General features: G+C 38.1%; 2 protein-coding genes across 4 annotated transcripts; both read left to right on the top strand.

Moving 5' to 3' along the window:
- Nucleotides 1-490: 490 nt before the first annotated feature.
- LOC131553436 (tripartite motif-containing protein 16-like) lies at nucleotides 491-9,882 on the top strand. 2 transcript variants are annotated; one of them, XM_058798112.1, is made up of 6 exons: nucleotides 491-1,114; nucleotides 4,838-4,933; nucleotides 5,014-5,247; nucleotides 5,836-5,995; nucleotides 7,837-7,884; nucleotides 8,107-9,882. In XM_058798112.1, exons 1-6 carry the CDS (start codon nucleotides 542-544, stop codon nucleotides 8,622-8,624), a joined length of 1,629 nt encoding a protein of 542 aa, XP_058654095.1. In that variant the 5' UTR covers nucleotides 491-541; the 3' UTR covers nucleotides 8,625-9,882. The 2 variants fall into 2 exon arrangements, with proteins under 2 accessions (XP_058654095.1, XP_058654096.1); XM_058798113.1 differs by having other exon boundaries at nucleotides 5,836-6,041; nucleotides 7,865-7,884.
- A 4,864-nt stretch (nucleotides 9,883-14,746) lies between these two features.
- On the top strand, nucleotides 14,747-16,765 carry hs3st1 (heparan sulfate (glucosamine) 3-O-sulfotransferase 1). 2 transcript variants are annotated; one of them, XM_058798116.1, is made up of 2 exons: nucleotides 14,747-14,952; nucleotides 15,411-16,765. In XM_058798116.1, exon 2 carries the CDS (start codon nucleotides 15,440-15,442, stop codon nucleotides 16,313-16,315), a length of 876 nt encoding a protein of 291 aa, XP_058654099.1. In that variant the 5' UTR covers nucleotides 14,747-14,952; nucleotides 15,411-15,439; the 3' UTR covers nucleotides 16,316-16,765. The 2 variants fall into 2 exon arrangements, with proteins under 2 accessions (XP_058654099.1, XP_058654098.1); XM_058798115.1 differs by having other exon boundaries at nucleotides 14,748-14,935; nucleotides 15,409-16,765.
- The last annotated feature ends 2,296 nt before the right edge of the window (nucleotides 16,766-19,061 follow it).

Here is a 19,061-nt window from a genome sequence, read left to right as displayed (position 1 = left end):
AGAAACACTTTCTGCTGATGTGTCCTAAATATCACAATGTGAGGGAAACATTTCTCCCCAGATTTGAAGCATTGATTCCATCATTTACTGAACTTAGTGATACTGAGAACATGCCCTTCTTACTCGGAGAAGATGATAACAGCTGCACTCGCTGCTAAATATGTATTAACCATTCACAATGTTAGATGTTAAACATGATTAACTCCAAACTGACTTACTTCATCTTTTCATTTATTTAGATGGATTTTATTTATTATTATTTATTTATTTATGTTGTTTTATATATATATATATATATATATATATGTTAATGCTTTGGCACCATTGTGTTACACAGTCATGCTAATAAAGCTGAATTGAATTGAGAGAGAGTGAGAGAGAGAGACAGGAGCAGGAATGAGGAACCTGCTTTACAGACTCGCAGACACACCTGTTACACACGTGACTCAAACACAGAACCAGGAAACACCTGAGTTCAGGGAAAGAGAAACTGAAGTGAAGTTGATGTTGTGTGTTTGTGTCTCTGTGTTCATGCAGTAAAATGGCAGAAGCCAGAGTTTCTCAGGATGAGTTCTTGTGTCCAGTGTGTCTGGATCTCCTGAAGGATCCAGTGACCATTCCCTGTGGACACAGTTACTGTAAGAGCTGTATTACAGGCTGCTGGGATCAGGAGGATCAGATGAGAGTCTACAGCTGCCCTCAGTGCAGACAGACCTTCAGTCCAAGACCTGCTTTAGCTAGAAACACCATGCTGGCTGAAGTGGTGGAGAAACTGAAGAAGACCAAACTCTCTGCTGACTGTTACGCTGGAGCTGGAGATGTGCAGTGTGACGTCTGTACTGGAAGAAAATACAAAGCTGTCAAGTCCTGTCTGATGTGTCTGAACTCTTACTGTCAGAAACACCTCGAACAACATGAGAGTTGGTTTAAAGGAAAGAGACACAATTTGACTGAAGCCACTGGACGACTGCAGGAGATGATCTGCCAGAAACATGAGAAGCTCCTCGAGGTTTTCTGTCGCACTGATCAGGAATGTATATGTATGCTGTGTACGATTATTGACCATAAAAACCATGACACTGTATCAACTGCAGACCAGAGGACAGAGAAACAGGTATTTAACACTAGTGTTCAAGTTAATACTCAGTGTAATGATCCAATAGTCTGTTTATTTTCTGTGTAGAGCAGCAACTTAATTACACAAAACACAGAAACACTGTCAGTGTGAAGCTCTTCGTCTGTGCCAGTTTCACTTTTACTATACGTAGCCTTGCAGTGTGAAACAAGCCTTAATCTTTATATTAGTTAATGAGTCATTCCACAAAACCGGTACGATTTGGACATAGACATTTTTAGATTTTTTACCAAAATGTATTACTTTTCTGAACACCCCACAGCATTAATGACATACAGTATTTAACTTCCTGAAAAACATATTTTCCCACCTCAGGCATCAAATCCCTATTATTATTGGTCATTATTTTAAGATATGGGCACTATTAATCTTCAACCCCGTTATGGACACTATGGGAGCTCTCTGAATATGATCATAAAATGTATTTGTAATGAAATCGACATTTTCCTATTAATCAAATGTCCCTCACACTAATTCAGTATTTGCAATTATGAAAGTTACATTAAATCTCACACTTTTGCTATCCTAAAGCCTGAAATGGAACTTTTTGTGACAGCAACCTCATCATTTTTGATCAAAGAAGTGGGTTAACTTAAGAATTTGAACTAAAATCAGTATTCTTGTGATTGCTCTGAACATTTCAGACTGAGTTCAACAAAAAATTAAATACCTTTTCATAAACTTAAAAAAATAATTAATAAAAATGTAGGTGTGACGGGTTGAGACTAGGGTAACGGAGTTGAAGATGGAAACAGGGTTGAAGAGACAAATACAGCTTAACATATAAATAGTTATTTTTTTCCTCAAATTCACTGTAAGATTTTCTATAAACACTGTATTTCATCATGTGACCAAGAAAGACAACAGATATAAATTGCAATCGAAGTTTTATTAACTCGACTGAAGGAAAAACAACAATAACATAGTATACATTATAACATTATAAACTGACTGAATAGGTCATCAAAATAAAATGTATAACTTGTGTGTCTGCTTTGTGGCATTCGATATCTGGCCCACACCTCTTTCAAGATCTCCACATGGAGATGGTGCTGAAGCACACAGGCTCTGGTTTTCCACCAACATACAACACCCCTGTACAGTGCATCCGGAATGTATTCACAGCGCATCACTTTTTCCACATTTTGTTATGTTACAGCCTTATTCAAAAATGGATTAAATTCATTATTTTCCAAATAAAATCTAAAAACAATACCCCATAATGACAATGTGAAATAAGTTTGTTTGAAGTCTTTGCTAATTTATAAAAAAAACAAACAAAAAAAAAATTACATGTGCATAAGTGTTCACAGCCTTTGCCATGACACTCAAAATTGAGCTCAGGTGCATCCTGTTTCCACTAATCATCCTTGAGATGTTTCTACAACTTGATTGGAGTCCACCTGTGGTAAATTGAGTTGATTTGGAAAGGCTAACACCTGTCTATATAAGGTGCTACAGGTAACACCACATGTCAGAGCAAAAACCAAGCCATGAAGTCCAAGGAATTGTCTGTAGACTTCCAAGACAGGATTGTATCGAGGCACAGGTCTGGGGAAAGGTACAGAAAAATTTCTGCAGAATTGAAGCATGTAGTCTCTGTTACCCTTAATGGAGGAAGTTTGAAACAACCTGGGGTGCGTTTCCCAAAAGCATCGTTAGCTAACTATGGTTGTTAGTTCCATTGAACTCTATTGGTAATGATGTAACTTGCGACCATAGTTGTTTTTGGGAAACGCACCCCAGGACTCTTACTAGAGCTGGCCAAACTGAGCATCTGATGGAGAAGGCCTTTGGTAAGACTGGTGACCAACAACCTGATCATCCTCCACCTCCATGATCATACATGGAGATAGGAGAAACCTACAGAAGGACAAGCATCACTGCAACACTCCACCAAACTGGGCTTTGACAATGTGGCAAGACTCAATCCTCTCCTCAGTGAAGACGCATGAAAACACACTTTTTGCAAAAAAGCACCTAAAGAATCCTCAGATTATGAGAAGCAAGATTCTCTGGTCTGATAAACCTCAATTTCAAGCATCGTGTTTGAAGGAAAACAGCTCTGCTCATCACCTGCAAAGTACCATCCCAAAAGTAAAGTGTGCTGGTAGCGGCCTCATGCTGTGGGGCTGTTTTTCAGCGACAGGGACTGAGGGACTTGTCAGAGTAGAAAAAAAGCTCAGTGCACCAAAATATTGAGATCGCATTAATGATAAAGATTCAGAATCTCAGACTGGGCAGAAGGTTCACCTTCCAACAGGACAACAACCCTAAGGACACAGCCAAGATCACAAAGGCTATGGGACAACTCTGTGAATGTCCTTGAGTGGCCCAGCCAGAGCCCAGACTTGAACCCGACTGAACAACTCTGGAGAGATCTGAAAACCGACGCTCCACATCCAACCTGATGGAGCTTGAGAGGTCTTGCAAAGGAGAATGGGAGATACCTTCCAAAAATAGATGCGCCAAGTTTTTAGCATCATACTCAAAAAGACTTGAATTGCATAATACTTATGTACACTTTTTTTTTTTTTTTATAAATTTGCAAAGATTTCAAACAAACTTCATTCACGTTGTCATTATGGGGTATTGTTTGTAGAATTTACTTAACACTGAGATGTGAAAATCTCATCAGTACGCACACACAGCTTTAACATGGACATTACTGCATTCAACATATGCATGTGGTATAAGACTCTTGATCAAATATAATAATTCATTTAAATTACTGGATAACTTCAGAACCAAAGTGTTGAAAACACAACCCCATCACAATCTCACAACCCCGTTATGATCAAATAAGTAACGGGGTTGAGTGTGATGGGGTTGTGATTTTTTTTTGCTCAAAATAGCCCCTGCCCTAAATCTAATGAATAACAGGAGAGCACATGGCATGCATGATATTAAGAACTCATGTTAAAATAACAAAGATCATTTTCATAAGTAATAGTTTTCTATCTTTATTTGATGTAACAGGGCTGAGTCGTTAAGCTTGACAATCACAATATTAATAAGTTATATTTATAAAAGAAGGTGGTAACTTGCCTATGTCTGCTCACAATGTTGTTCAGAAGAGTTATATGATGTCACTTCCTATTAATGATGTCCCATAAGGATCAGTTCATTATTTTTATGGGGGGAGAATGATTTGTGTTATGGGGTTGAGGGGTTACTGAGGTACCTCATAATATGATTTTAATGAATAATCATGAATTTACTTAGAAAAAAAACATTGCCAGCAAAAAAATGCACAGATAGATATTTATGAGAATAGCAAAATGTATAGACACTTTTTCTAATTTTATTATTCATATCCCAAATACACTTGAGGGAAGGCCATGAGGGACATGACAAAATAGGTGGTGTCAACTGAAAAAGACAAGATCATTTCTAATATATAGATAAAATGTATGTCATGTTTTTAAACCTTATTAAAAGGAGACATTTCAATTAATAGAAAAATATTTTAAAAACAGATTTTGGTGACCCAGTAGATAAAATACACTTAAAAAGGTCAGAGGGACTTAAATCGTACCGGTTTCGTGGACTCGTATGATGATTGTAACCGATCATGACTTCTGGAGTTTGAACCTACAGCCATTAGTTATCAGCTGCACTTTTACTGGATTCATCTGATCACATGATGATTTAGTGCCAGTAGTTTTCTGTGAGATTCACTATCATGTGTTTGTCCTGCAGAAGCAGCTGAAGGAGACGCAGAAGACGCTCCAGCAGAGAATCCAGCAGAGAGAGAAAGATCTTCAGCAGCTGAGAGAGGCTGTGGAGTCTCATAAGGTGAGTCTGGAGAAGAAGAGAAGTTTGTCTCAGTCTCAGTTCAGACTCACTGAAGCCTGAATCACTGTGTGTCCTAACAGCGCTCTGCACAGACAGCAGTGGAGGACAGCGAGAGGATCTTTACTGAGCTCATCCGCTCCATTGAGAGAAGCCGCTCTGAGCTGATACGGCTGATCAGAGATCAGGAAAAGCAAGCAGTGAGTCGAGCTGAAGGACGACTGGAGCGACTGGAGCAGGAGATCAATGATCTGAGGAGGAGAGACGCTGAGCTGGAGCAGCTTTCACACACACAGGATCACATCCAGTTCCTGCAGGTAACACACATCTAGAAGAACAGGATCATAGTGGACTTGAGCAGATCCTGCTCAGTGATCCTCAAATATTATAAAATTGATTTTAACACATTGATGAATATGACCATGAAGACCCCAAACATGAAGTGAAGCTGTTTATTAGTAATTTTTCAGTGTTTTGGACACCAAACCAAATCTAAGCGTGTCTTAAGGGTCCTTGTGGAGTTTCAGTGTCTCTAACCGCTCTAAAGTTATAAATAATGGTCAGTCTAATCATAGTCTTTGAGCTGCTTTTCCTGAGAAATCTACTCAAGACTCCATTGATGTGTTTGAGCTGTTAGATGGACATTTATGTTCTTCAGCAGATGTTTTATCATCCAAACTATTTCCTAGAAAGTTCACATAGAGTGTAAGTGGCAAATACTAGAATCTGTAGCTCTAATGTGATATAATGAATATGAGAAGAATGAAGCTGATGCTGTGAAAGTGCTGGATTGAGGTGAGTTACTAAAGATCAGTCGAGTCAACAAGAGCCGCACAAATCTGATGTTGGAGCAGGTTATTGGGTGAAGTGTGGAGCTGATGAGTTTTGATTTCTGTTTTCTGTAGAGTTTCCAGTCTCTCTCAGCACCTCCTGAATCTACAGACGTAAATGATGATCTCTTCAGTTCTCTCGTCTCTTTTGATGATCGGAGAGAATCTGTCCATCAGCTGAGAGACAAACTGGAGGATTTCTGCAAAGAGCAGCTCAAGAAGATCTCAGACAGAGGTAAAGTCCTGGAGATTCATCTGCTCTCAGAAACCAGTCCATCATCATCTCATATCATGGAGAACATCATATTAGAAATGTCTTAGGAATGGATGCAGGATCATGAGAATCACACAGCTGTGTTTACAGATTTGCTGAAAACTTTAGTAATATTTTATAAATGTTGATTAAAAGTATTGTGAAATGACAGCGTTTCCATTAACTGGTGTTATGCAACTAAAGCGTATTTTTTTCCGCTCATGATAAGCCACCATATTAGCTATTAATTTTAATCAAAAGAGGCGTATGCATGTATCTTTAGTGAAGCAGCATGGAGAGCTGCTTCTGGGACTCTTCTGAAGCGTGCCGCAGCGCTGCTGGTGTAAACACAAGCATTGACTCGAGTGGCTGCGATCAGCTCCGGTGTCAGAGCCATAATGCAGTGTAACACTCACAGTCACGTTCACCAGGATCAAGAGAACATTGGTTCCTGGGGCTATAGAACACCAGGGCTCACAAGACTGTAAAATCCCTGCTAGCCCTTCGGCAGGCACTCTTCAGATTGTGGTAGCCCGAGATGAATTTATCTAGCCCAAATTTATGTATGTATTTATTTATTTTGTAGAAACGTTTAGAGTCAAAACATCAACAACATTTTCAAAACACAAATATCAAGGAAGGAATTTTACTGGGTATCTGCAGGATTTTTAAAATCAAATTTAAGGCTTTTTATGATCCTTCTTAAGCCCTACACAAATATAAATTACTAACTTATGAGTTATGAGGCAATGTTAATGGTAACATTAAACTGTAGCCTAAAACTGTAGCATTTCAGCCTTTAAACCATTTTTAAGAAAATGCATGAGTCAAGCGTATGACTTATAATGTTAATTTAAAACATATAAATATATGTCTTACTGTCTTAATTGTTTAGATTTTAAGAGGCACATTAGCTTCTTGTCCATCCACTGGTTCACATTTACTACTCGTCGTGTTTGCTGCGTAAAAACACGGGTCAGTTTTCACATTGGTCTGAATCAACAGAAGAAGGACGATGCAAATTAATTGTCTGCCAGCAGGAGGCGCTTCTGGACCGGCAGAAATAATGCCGTTTCCACGATAACAGCTGCAGACAAAACAGCGCTGAGCTCATGAACACTACTTTATCAGACATTATAGGTAAGATCAAATGAAAATTGAAAACTTAAGACTTTAATGACCGACGGGAACTCTGTATTTAAGACGGATGGTGATACATTTTAGTAGCCAGACTAGAAAACACAAGGTTAGGACGTCAGGCTGGTGATTTTGTGAGCCCTGCAAACTCGAGGGTGAATCCTACCCTTTTCATAGCAGTCTGGCTTGGTACCACAATGAATAATTATTTATTTATTTAACCCTCTGGGGTCGACAAACGCACATATGCGTTTTGAGGCAGATTTTCCTGATAAGGCCGCAATGAGCTTGAATTACTCTGCCATTTTTGATCGTACAGATAAGAGCAATACACCATTCGAATCTGTAAGGGGTCTACTTTTATTTGTGTACACTCATAATAACAACTAAACTTTGTGCTTTTGAAGAATAAAGAAAACAAACAGGGTGCGCTCTCTGTCTTCTCCGTCTCCGCGAATTCAACTGTAACTGTATGTTGCTATGGTTACCAATGTTTATATGAAGCGCATTAATATAGAACGTGATTAAACCGACCTGGAACTACCTGCAGTTCAACGAATTTAATCAACACCTGCCAGCCAATCAGAATCCAGTATTCAGACAGACCATGGCATAAATTAGAAATGTCTTAGGAATGGATGCAGGATCATGAGAATCACACTGTTCATGTCTGTTGATTTCCACAGTCACACTCACCAACATTGTTCTCTGGACCAGGAACGACTTCCTACAATGTAAGTCAGTAAGAAATCAAGCAGAAAAACTCACTGAGTTCATGTTCTTCTGTAGAAGGAGAAAGAAGAGTTTTATAATTGATGATGTAAATGATGATTTGCACAGATATCTGGTCATCTGTACTGAGACACTGATGATACACTGAACATGAAGAGTTCAGCTACATGAAAAGATCAAACAGATTCATAATTCCTGATTCTGATGTGTTTTATCTCCATCAGATTCCCATCAGCTCACTCTGGATCTGAACACAGTGAATAAACTCCTCCTTCTGTCTGAGAACAACAGAGTGATTACTAACACTGACACAGATCAGCCGTATCCTGATCATCCAGACAGATTTGATAATAACTGGCAGGTGTTGTGTAGAGAGAGTGTGTGTGGACGCTGTTACTGGGAGATTGAGTGGAGTGGAGATGTGTTTATATCAGTGTCATATAAGAGCATCAGCAGGAAGGGACGGAGTGTTGAGTGTGGGTTTGGATATAATGATCAGTCCTGGAGTTTGTTCTGCTCTCGCTCCAGATACTCATTCAGACACAATAACATATGGACTGATCTCTCTGTGAAGTCCATCATCAGGAGAATAGGAGTGTTTGTGGATCACGGTGCAGGAACTCTGTCCTTCTACAGCGTCTCTGACACAATGAGCCTCATCCACACAGTCCAGACCACATTCACTCAGCCGCTCTATCCTGGGTTTTATGTTGATTATAAATCATCAGTGAAACTGTGTTGATGAATCAGAATAGACTGACGAGGGATTCTACCCATAATGCTTTGAGCTGCATGATGAATCAGTAACAGTGAGATGTTATAGAGTCTCTTCTTTTCTCTTCATGACATTAATACTGCAGCTGAACTTCTGTCACTGAAATAACATGAAGCAGAATAAATGTGTGTAATAAATTCTCATATAGACAGTATAGCACATACACACACATATATATAGCAGCTTCTCTGAATGTCATATAATTGTAATATTGTTTTATCTCATGATTTTGTGGTTTTAAGTCATATTTGTCTCCTGATGAAGACCTGCTACACTGCTATCTTCAGTAAATTCTTCTCCTCATAAGAACTCCCGTCAAGCTTACTTATTTTATGTATTATAGAAATCTAATACATCAGCGAGGCTAATTTTAATCACTTTTTTGGAGTGTAGATTTATTTATGAGAAATATGAAATACTACAGAAATTGAATAAAGCAGTCAAAATGTGAAAATAAAACACAGCGACAATAGCTCAAACTTTATATCATTTTGATCTGAATAATGACTGTATTGTTTTCTGCAGAGCTGCTTTACAGCTGAAACTCAGCGAATTACATTAACACTGTTATTTTTCTGGTTTATTACTGTGAAGCTGCTCTGAATGAATCTGTATTGTATAAAGCACTGTATAAATATATCTGACGTGACTTGGATCTCTGCATGTTGAGGTTCAGAGGCGTTTCCAGTCGTCAGTCGATGTTGTTCTCCAGACGTGAGCTGGATCTCCAGTGTCTCTGTGGGATGTTTTGGCCTCTAACAGCTTTAGCTGTATTTTCCTTCTGATGTAATGTCATGACACACACACACATCGGCACTCAAACATGGACCTGTGTCGCCCTGAACATCACTGCATGAGCTCATGATTCCAGTGTCATGCTCTCAGTGTTTCACTGGGCACACACATTTTATTTTAACCTTGTTTAGCATTTTCAACGAGTTCAAAATGCATTTTATTATCAAGCCAGTATACAAAGGGTCACCAAACTTGGTCCATAATATGAGTATTCTTCCAATTATCTCTGTCGCTCAAAAATAAAAGTCGCTGGATGTTTGTGAACAGGCGTTCGGTTTACATTCAAGAGAAACTGAGGAGATTAACAGAGATGCAAACTATAACTTTCGCCAAAAATTGCCATTTTGAATTCAAAATAGGTCATTTGTTTGATTCTTGTAGATCCGAGTTGCTACTTCATACATCAGTACAAAAAAGCGCTGATCTTTATTATAATTTTTTTAATGTTATAATTAGTGCTGTCAAACGATTTATCGCATCAAAATAAAATAAAAATTTTGTTTACATAATATATATGTGTGTCCTGTATATATAAATACACACATATACAGCATATATTTTGAAAATATTTACATGAATTTAAGTGTATATATTTATATTCATATAAATGATATCATATATAAATATATTTAATATATAAACAACATATATTTCTTAAATATATACATGCATGTGTGTGTATTTATATATACATAATAAATGTACACAGGACACACATATATATTATGTAAACAATTTTTTTTTTATTTTGGATGCGATTAATTGAGATTAATGGTTTGACAGCACCAGTTATAATAGTGATTTTATAATGTCTAAATATAAATCCAACAGCAAAACACGTGAAAAGGGCTACATCAGAGAGTGTAAAGGGCAAATGAGCCAATGAGTGATCCTCTGCTGCCATCTAGTGGTTACAGTGGGAAAATTATGTCATTTTCATTTTTAAAGTTTTCCAACAGGTGTCAGAAATCTTCCACTTAAGCATGACACATTTTCCATTATATTATCTCTATGAATAAAATAAAATAAAAAAAAGAATTTTACATAGAATTTTACATATAAAATATACAAACATATAAATAATTTTGAGACAAATAAAAAATTCTGTAAATAGGAATATACAGGGGTGCCAACACCAGCTGTTCTGTGTACTGTGTTTTCTGCCAAGTGGCAGCCCTGGGTGTTGAAATGCTATTGGCTAACCTGGCAGTGGGCGGAGTCACACAGACCAAATCAAAAACAGAACATTCAGACACAGAAGGCACATTTCAAAGCAGAATAACTGGCTGCTGGATTGTTCTTCAGAGAAACACGTATGTGAACTTGGCATCTTTCCTACATATCTGCCAATGTATTATGGTATTTTTATGCTATAGTAAAGTCAAAAAATGAATTCAGCATCTTTAAAATCACATTTGACATCACTTGCTGTTATTCGTCACACTGGAAATGAAGAGTGAAGTCTAAAGCACAGAAATAAACAGGATAATAACTGTTAATCAAAGTGAAAAAGTGAAGTGATTTTTTACGTATTGAAATAAAAACTTTTTCTTAAATGAATGTAACAGTTCAGTGACAATCAGATTTGTTACATGATATTAAATAAAAAAACAAACAAACACTGCTCTTGACTGAATAACTGTTGTAGCTTTAATACGGACCCATGTATTGAATTCATACAGTGAAGTGTCTTATCTTACATTTGACTCTATTTCTGTAGTATTCTGAATACTAGATCAAGCCTAAACCTAAAGCACTCTATTTTTTATTTACATGTAAGTTGCTTCTTTTTTGTTATTTTTAGTAACAAAACTTGTTATTTAAAGTTATGTTAAAGTTGTGTGTTTGATAAGACACCATTTTAAAGACACAAATCACAAATGAAATTAAAACAAATTAAATTAAAACAACAATGTTTTAACCTTGACACAGTTTTTTCCCGTCATGATTGTCTAGTAACATAAAATGATGTGTTAATTTTTTTTTTAATCATTTTATTTTTATTTTTTATAGGATTATTCATTACAATAAAAGGAGACAATAAGCATGATGGTAACAGGGTTGAACAAAAACCAGCAAATTCTTGCTTTGATGTCAGTATTTAATTTCTGGAAAAGTGATTTATTTATTGCAGATGTTTTCATAAGAACGTCAGATATCTGAACTCTCAAACTCCAGTCCTTTCACACATTCTTCACATGATCGTGTTTTTCTGTGTCTGTTGTTGATGTGTTTGGACACGCTGTAGGTTTTTCAGGTATTTCAGTGATGTCTGCAGCTCCGTTACATGCAGATTTCTGCAGATCTCACACATATTTTCATGCATGCAGCAGTTGGAGCTGCAGATGTTTTGCTCCAGAGGTTCGTGAGTGTGTGTTTAGTTTGTGCCGCCCATCCGCACCACCCAACCGCCGGCGCTGGTACAGCTGACCTCAGGCCAGCGCTGTCAGTCACAGCTGAATGTGTGTCCAGCGGGTTCATGGCCAGTTTTCCTGGTCCTCAGGAAGTTTGGTCAGGTTCCAGACTCTTCCTGCGACTGTGTTCGGTACAATGAGCCGCCCTGAATGTTCCATGTTTTCTGCGACCCAGTCAGATTTACAGAGTGAGGTCTTTTGGCACAGCATTAGATGTAATAAAAGCCATTCGTCTCAGAGATACAGCGTCCGTTTCCACAGCAGCGAGAGCTCATAACAACTCCATTATACAGCTTCAGATCACAGTCTCTGTGTTCAGCTGACAGTAAACAGTAGTTCAGATGCTCGAGAGACATTTAAAAACATATGAATGTTCCTGATTTGTGTTCTTGTGAATTCTTGTAAAGTTTATTAGCTGAACCCATCTGAGCTGAAATGCTTTAATTAATATTTCAACATTTTAACAACACATTCATGGTTTCTGATGCCAGTTAATGGTCACATGACATGCATGTAAACAAAAGAAAAATACTTATATATAAATATCTTTTTAGTAAGTGTTTTATTATGATTTTTATTTTTCAATAGGCCTAATTTAATTTATTTCAGATAAAATGTTTATATTGTATCAGTTGTTTTATTTTTAATGTTTTATTTTAAAATTGAGTTTGTCAAACAAAATATGTAATGTTTATACAAGTCTTTTATTTTGATTTTATTTTTCAATTAATTTAATGTTTACAAGGGTTTTTTTTTTTCAGCTGCTTCCACACTAAATCTTTCCTTATATCACACAGTTTCTGAAAGCTGTCACTCAAACAGCAGAAGCACACACCAAACCTGCAAAACCAGACACTGATTCTCAGACTTTGTCTCAGTTTTCAATTTCATGAAACACTTTTTGCGAAACACAATGTACACACACAAATCTAACAGGAATTAATATTACAGCAAAGGTGTTTGCAAATGTTTGCTTTTGAGATGTGTTTGTGATATTTTGAATGCAGCGCTTCATTTTGCAAGAGATGCGAGGTATTTTACATTTTGTGTGCAATTCTTGGATTTGTGTGTAAAGTTTTGAAAATGTGTGAAAGCAGCTGAGAAAAACTGTAATAGCATGTCAGCTCTTCTGTAAATCATCATGTGCTCTTACATGATTATGTCCTGTTAATAAAGTTCAATGTTCAAGAACAAATATTTATTGTAAAAGATACAAATCTGATTCACATCTACATGTTTTGCGACACTCTGAGCTCCATCAAGAAGCAGCTCCAGGAGATGAAGCCTTTGTTAAACTATGAGATTTACAATATTACAAACAAAGAGCTGTGACCGGACGATCCTTCAGATGATTCAGAAATACTGTGATTTACAGCAGAACAAAGTTCAGCAAACACACTCTTACACACCTCTGGGAAGGGTGTGTGTGTGTGTGTGCGAACACTAAACAAACCGAAGACCTGCAGGAAGGTTGGGAGTGTGTCAGTAAATCAGCTGCATCTCTTGCATAACTAGACAATAAGCGTGTGTCAGTCAGGGTCAGATATAAGTGGTTGTTTCCTGTGATTCGTCTGTTTACTCGCTGGAGGAAGGAAGGAGCGTTGAGCCGATGTGGAGCAGGGTTTAATGCCGAGAGTCATCATCATGTTTGTTAATGGAGCTGATCTGACATGAATCACACCAGAATGTTCTCACAACGTTCTCTCAACGTTATGAACAAACATTCTTCACTAACATCAGTAGTGTTCATTCAGAGTTATCTGGTCTTTAATAACATTATACATATCGTTCATGGAATGTTTTTCCGAAACATTAGTTGGATGTTCACACAAAGCATGAACGCGGTTTAGAGAATATTCCCATAATGTTTGCAAAATAATAAAATGGAACGTTCCCATGACGTTATTTTTAAACACAGTTAAAATACTGAGCGTTTTGAACATTCAGAAATAATGTTTTAACAGGAATGTTATCTTAGAACGTATTTTTGTTATCTGGGACTGCAGTCATTAATAGACATCATCTCCAACATGAGCGACATCTACAGAATATTAATACAAGGTAAGATGAAATAAACGTCAGTCAATTAAACAACATCCAGTGTACAGAAGTCCCACAACACTGGTATCTTCAGCAGCGAAAAATGGTTTGAAGTCAGTTATTTCTATCTTGTGTCGGGAGGAAATATTTACATTTCCAAACATTCATTTAGCCTTTAATTGTAATAATCCAGAGAGATTTGAGAAGCTCCTGAGAAACTCTGCTCGAGTGCAGCGAGGACAAAACCTGCTTTAAACACAAAGCATGCTCAACACATGTTGATTTAATTGAGTTCATAGAAGTTAACTGATCAAGAAAATCTATTCATGGCATTATTTTTGACAGCATCCTCATTTTACAGCATTTTTACACAAGTGCCTGAAACTGTTAGCAGGAGGTTTCTCGAAGCACAGACGCAGTTCTTCTGGATTTAGTCTCAGTTTGCTCTGTTTCTTCATGTCACTCCAGACTCATGATGATGATCAGATCGCAAAAATATCACTGGATTATTACAATTAATGGCTAAATGAATGTTTGTAAATGTAAACTGATATTTCCTCCTGACACACTCCAGCAGAAGATAGAAATAACTGAGTTAAAAACATGTGTATCTGCTGATAATACTAGTGGCTAAAACTTTTGCACAGCAGGCTACTGTAGATTAGGAAATAGCATTGAAAGCACTCCAAGGAAATCACGTGCACATTCTTATCGCTTTGTGATCAGTACATCCTTAAACAATCATGAAAAATCAACACGCAAATGTGAAGTTATCTATAAACACACGGGGCGGGGCGTCGCGGTGACGTCAGCGCGGGCGCGGCGCGTTTATGCGAGTGAAACTCGTGCAGGACTCTCAGAGCGCTCGTGCACGTCAGCGCGTGAGGAAACTTTCCCTCGAGTGTGTTCGTGTTTGTGTTTGTGTGTGTGTGTGTGTGTGTGTGTGTGTGTGTGTGTGTGTTCGCGGAGGATCCTCCAGATGCTTGGTTTCTCTCAGAAGAAGCTTCTCATCATGGATCTGATCGACAGGTAACTGCTCCCACGATGTGTGTCTTTCATCTCAAGAGATTTACTTTAAACGATTCATTTACTTTGTTAATTGTCGTATTATTGTGTAAATATCTTTTTAAATATATATATTTTTAAAGAGAATCATACAAACGGCGGATTTAAAAACACAGTTCAGCTCAATAATATCTTAAAAAGTGTTTCCGACTAACTTTAGGCTAGAGATTAATCTCGTGTAAATATAGAAATATAAGTGAAAAGCAGTGGATTATGGAGTATTTTATCGCTGAATGAGCATGTTTTAAGTCTTGACTGTCTTTATGGAGTTTATTTTGGTTGTATATGATGTGACAGAATTCAATTAAAAATTCCTACAATCACATGTTGATATTTTATTTTGAAATCATAATTCCTCCAAATGCAGTTTGATGTTTTATTTAGTTTGTAAGCTAAGTCGTGTGTGTGTTTAACGCTGTGTTTGTGTTTTATTCCAGAGCTGTGTGAGCGATCACGTTACTTGTTTTAATGGCCGCCGTTATCGTCAGTCTTCTGCTGTTCTTCGCTCAGTCCTCTTCGCTCGCCGTCGACTCGCCCGCGTCGCGCAATAATGACCCGCTCTCCAACACCACACGCCGTCTTCCCGACATCATCATCATCGGCGTGAGGAAGGGCGGCACTCGCGCTTTAATCGAGATGCTAAGTCTCCACAGGGACGTCGTCGCGGCTCAGAGCGAAGTTCACTTTTTCGATTGGGACAGTCATTACCGACGCGGCGCGGAGTGGTACGTCTCCCAGATGCCGTTCGCCCGGCCGGGTCAGCTGACGGTGGAGAAAACCCCTGCGTACTTCACGTCCGCTCTCGTTCCTGAACGAATCCGACGGATGAATCCCGACACGCGACTGCTGCTGATCGTCCGCGAGCCAACCGAGCGACTGCTGTCCGATTACACGCAAGTCTTCCACAACCGTCTGGAGAGACGCAAGCGGCAGCAGACGCTCGAGACGCTGCTGATGCGCGACGGAGAGCTCAACCTGGACTACAAAGCCTTGAATCGCAGTCTGTATCACGTCCACATGCGACGCTGGCTCGACGTGTTTCCCAGGAGTCGCGTTCATCTCGTGGACGGAGATGCGCTGATTCAAAACCCTCTTGCGGAGATGAAGAAGGTGGAGGAGTTCCTTCATCTGGAGCCGCAGATAAACGCCTCCAACTTCTACTTCAACCAGACCAAGGGTTTCTTCTGTTTGCGCGATCGTCGGCGCGAGCGATGCCTGCATGGCTCCAAAGGTCGCAAACATCCACGCGTCGCGCCTGAAATCCTGCGCAAGCTCTACGACTTCTTTCACGAACCCAATCAGAAGTTCTTTGAGATGGTCGGAAGAACGTTCGACTGGAAGTGAGAAGCAGCGAACGCCAAAGAAGAGTCGAATAAGCTGCGAATCAACGGTGCAAATACACAACGAATCGCTGAAGTAACTGGAACATTTCAACATCAAACAACCCGTAATGTGACGAACTCTACGTTTTTCATGATTTCATGATTATGAAGTCTAGTTTTTGACGAACCGTTCACAGTAAGATCAGGATGAGTGGAGTTCGCTTTCAGAGATGCTAACAAAACTTATATTTAGATATATGGACACATGCATGTGATATACATCTGTTATATGTTAATGCATTCCCGTTATGATCAAAATACTGTTTTCCTGCTGCTAAGTTTATGAAAGTGTGTCTTTATATCAGTCTGTGTTACAGCAAAGTTCCTCATTAATTTCATGACATAGTCTGTGTATTGTTTATAATTTTTTTATATGAAGGAATCATTCAGTAATAAAGATATTTTGCTATGATCTGGTGTTTTGTGTTATTCTGTCAGACTCTGTGAGTGTTTGTACCAATGTTATTTTAGTATCAAGAAACTATTATAGTTTTTTTATTTTATTTAATTTTTAATAAATATTATGAATTGTTTCTTTCTGTATTTTATATGTATGTTAATTTTAGTTACATTTTAGTAATTTCGTTGTGAGTTCTTGTAATTTTTATTATTATTTTAAATATGTCTATATACTTAATTTTTATTTTATTTACTTAAAAAAAAAAGAGAGAGAGAGAAATGATACTGGAATCATATTGGAAACTAGATGAAATAAAAATAAGTTTACATTTTTTTTTTTTTTTTCATTTTTGTTACTTTTTTAATGTTATGGAAAAGTTTTTTTCTAGTTTAGTTTTAGTTAATTGTGATAATCCTGGTCTGTACCTGAAATGAGCAAAACCTCTTTTTGGGAATAAGAGATATAAACTCTTTGTAGTTAGCGGTGTATAAAAACCACTGAAGTCTATGTAATGTCTCCATTTAGAGAGTTAAGTGTGTGTGTGTGTGTGTGTGTGTGTGTGTGTGTGTGTGTGTGTGTGTGTGTGTGCGTGTGTGTGTGTGTGTGTGTGTGTGTGTGTGTGTGTGTGTGTGTGTGTGTGTGTGTGTGTGCGTGTGTGTGTGTGTTAGTCTAAAAATTCTGATCATATTTGTGTGATGAGACTGGAGTTTGGAGAATTTCCCGGCTTTTGACTTTAGTCTTCTGTCGTCTGTTATCATCCGAATGTTTAATTTGTTACAGGAGTGTAACTCGTCGTTCTCTGAACTGTTATTGTGTAACTTGAGCAAAAGTGTAACATGAGAACACCACATACTTGTGCACTGTTATCTCTGTGTGTGTGTGTGTGTGTGTGTGAGAGAGAGAGCTCTGCTCATGAAAACATTGCTTCGTTGTTGCAGTACAGTCGGTTTAATTCAGTGTTTTATTGGCAGAACTGAAGAGTTTCCAGAGGAACATCAGAAGATCCGTGCAGCTGATTCTTTGTGGGTTTTCTCATCTTATTTCTCGTCAGTGATTGAGCAACTCAAACAGCTCTTCATTAAAATCATCTGTGTGTGTCTGAGTCTGATCTCAGAGCTTGTTCGGTGGTGTTTTATATTTCATGTGTGTGATGTGGTGTTTTTCCAGCGATCGGTCCAAATGAATCACATCTGCATGTTTACATGATTCACTGTCCATAAGCTCCTTTTTTCAGTTTGAAATGTTACAGTTCTTTCTCTCTTTGTGTGTGTGTGTGTGTGTGTGTGCGTGCGTGTGTGTGCGTGCGTGCCTACTTAACCATATTTTGAGGACAAATTTGTGCCCATATGTGAGCTGAACCTGAACAAACCACTTTGAGGATGTCCTCATTTGTAAAAACAGTATAAACATGAAGTAAAAAAAAGGGTTATACGTGATTTTGATAGTTTACTTTAGACATTCTACTAACTATAAGTAACTTTGCAGCTACATGTCTACTAACTCTCAGTAGGGCAGGTTTAGGGTTAAGTAGAGTAAGTTGACATACTTGCAAAGTTTCTAATACTCAGTATGTTGTATGTTGTGGACCCATCACAATAAAGTGTTAGAAGATATTAATCAGACAGTCTACTAATACTCTAATGACTGCTAGTTGACGTGTAGTTGCAAAGTTACTTACTGTTAGTAGAATGTCTAAAGTGGACTATCGAAATAAAGTGTTACCAAAAAATGTTGCAGACTTGCAGAACATTTATAGCTAGGGTTAGTGTGTGGCTTTGGTTTAATTTAGTTTTAGCTGTATTTATAAACAGAAGTCTTTGCAGTGACCCCATTTAGATAGGATTTGCGTGTGTGTGTGTGTGTGTGCGTGCGTGTGCGTGCGTGCGTGTGTGTGTGTGTGTGTGTGCGTGCATGTGTGCGTGCGCGCGTGTGTGTGTGTGTGTGTGTGTGCGTGCGTGTGTGTGTGTGCGTGTGTGTGTTGCCACAGTGACATCGGCAGCTCTGGATGAATGTGGTTTTCCTGCTCATGTTTGTCCTCGTGGATCGTTCAGGACACATTTCCTAAAGCTGCTATCCCATGATTCAGCATTAAACACTCACTGCATTTGTTCATGTTTCTGAAAGAAGTATCTTCTGCTCACCAAAGCTGCATTTATTATAAAACAGTGAAATATTATTACAGTGTAAAGCAGCTGTTTTCTGTGTGAATATGTGTTGAACTGTAATTTATTTCTGTGATGCAGCTGTATTTTCAGCATCATTACTGCAGTCTTCAGTGTCACATGATCTTCAGAAATCATAATAATAT

This window comes from Onychostoma macrolepis, chromosome 14, assembly GCF_012432095.1.
Source record: "Onychostoma macrolepis isolate SWU-2019 chromosome 14, ASM1243209v1, whole genome shotgun sequence".
In the NCBI taxonomy this organism is placed as follows: Eukaryota; Metazoa; Chordata; class Actinopteri; order Cypriniformes; family Cyprinidae; genus Onychostoma; species Onychostoma macrolepis.
The sequence above is the reverse complement of the archived record's forward strand: the minus strand, read 5'-3'. Positions and strand labels throughout refer to the sequence as shown.

What these genes read in the sequence shown, in the direction of transcription:
- LOC131553436 (XM_058798113.1), top strand. Translation starts at nt 542, where the DNA reads ATGGCAGAAGCCAGAGTTTCTCAGGATGAGTTCTTGTGTCCAGTGTGT. An exon ending in ACCAGAGGACAGAGAAACAG is followed by an intron (nt 1,115 to 4,837) that starts GTATTTAACACT and finishes TTTGTCCTGCAG; the next exon opens with AAGCAGCTGAAGGAGACGCA. An exon ending in ATCACATCCAGTTCCTGCAG is followed by an intron (nt 5,248 to 5,835) that starts GTAACACACATC and finishes TGTTTTCTGTAG; the next exon opens with AGTTTCCAGTCTCTCTCAGC.
- hs3st1 (XM_058798116.1), top strand. Translation starts at nt 15,440, where the DNA reads ATGGCCGCCGTTATCGTCAGTCTTCTGCTGTTCTTCGCTCAGTCCTCT.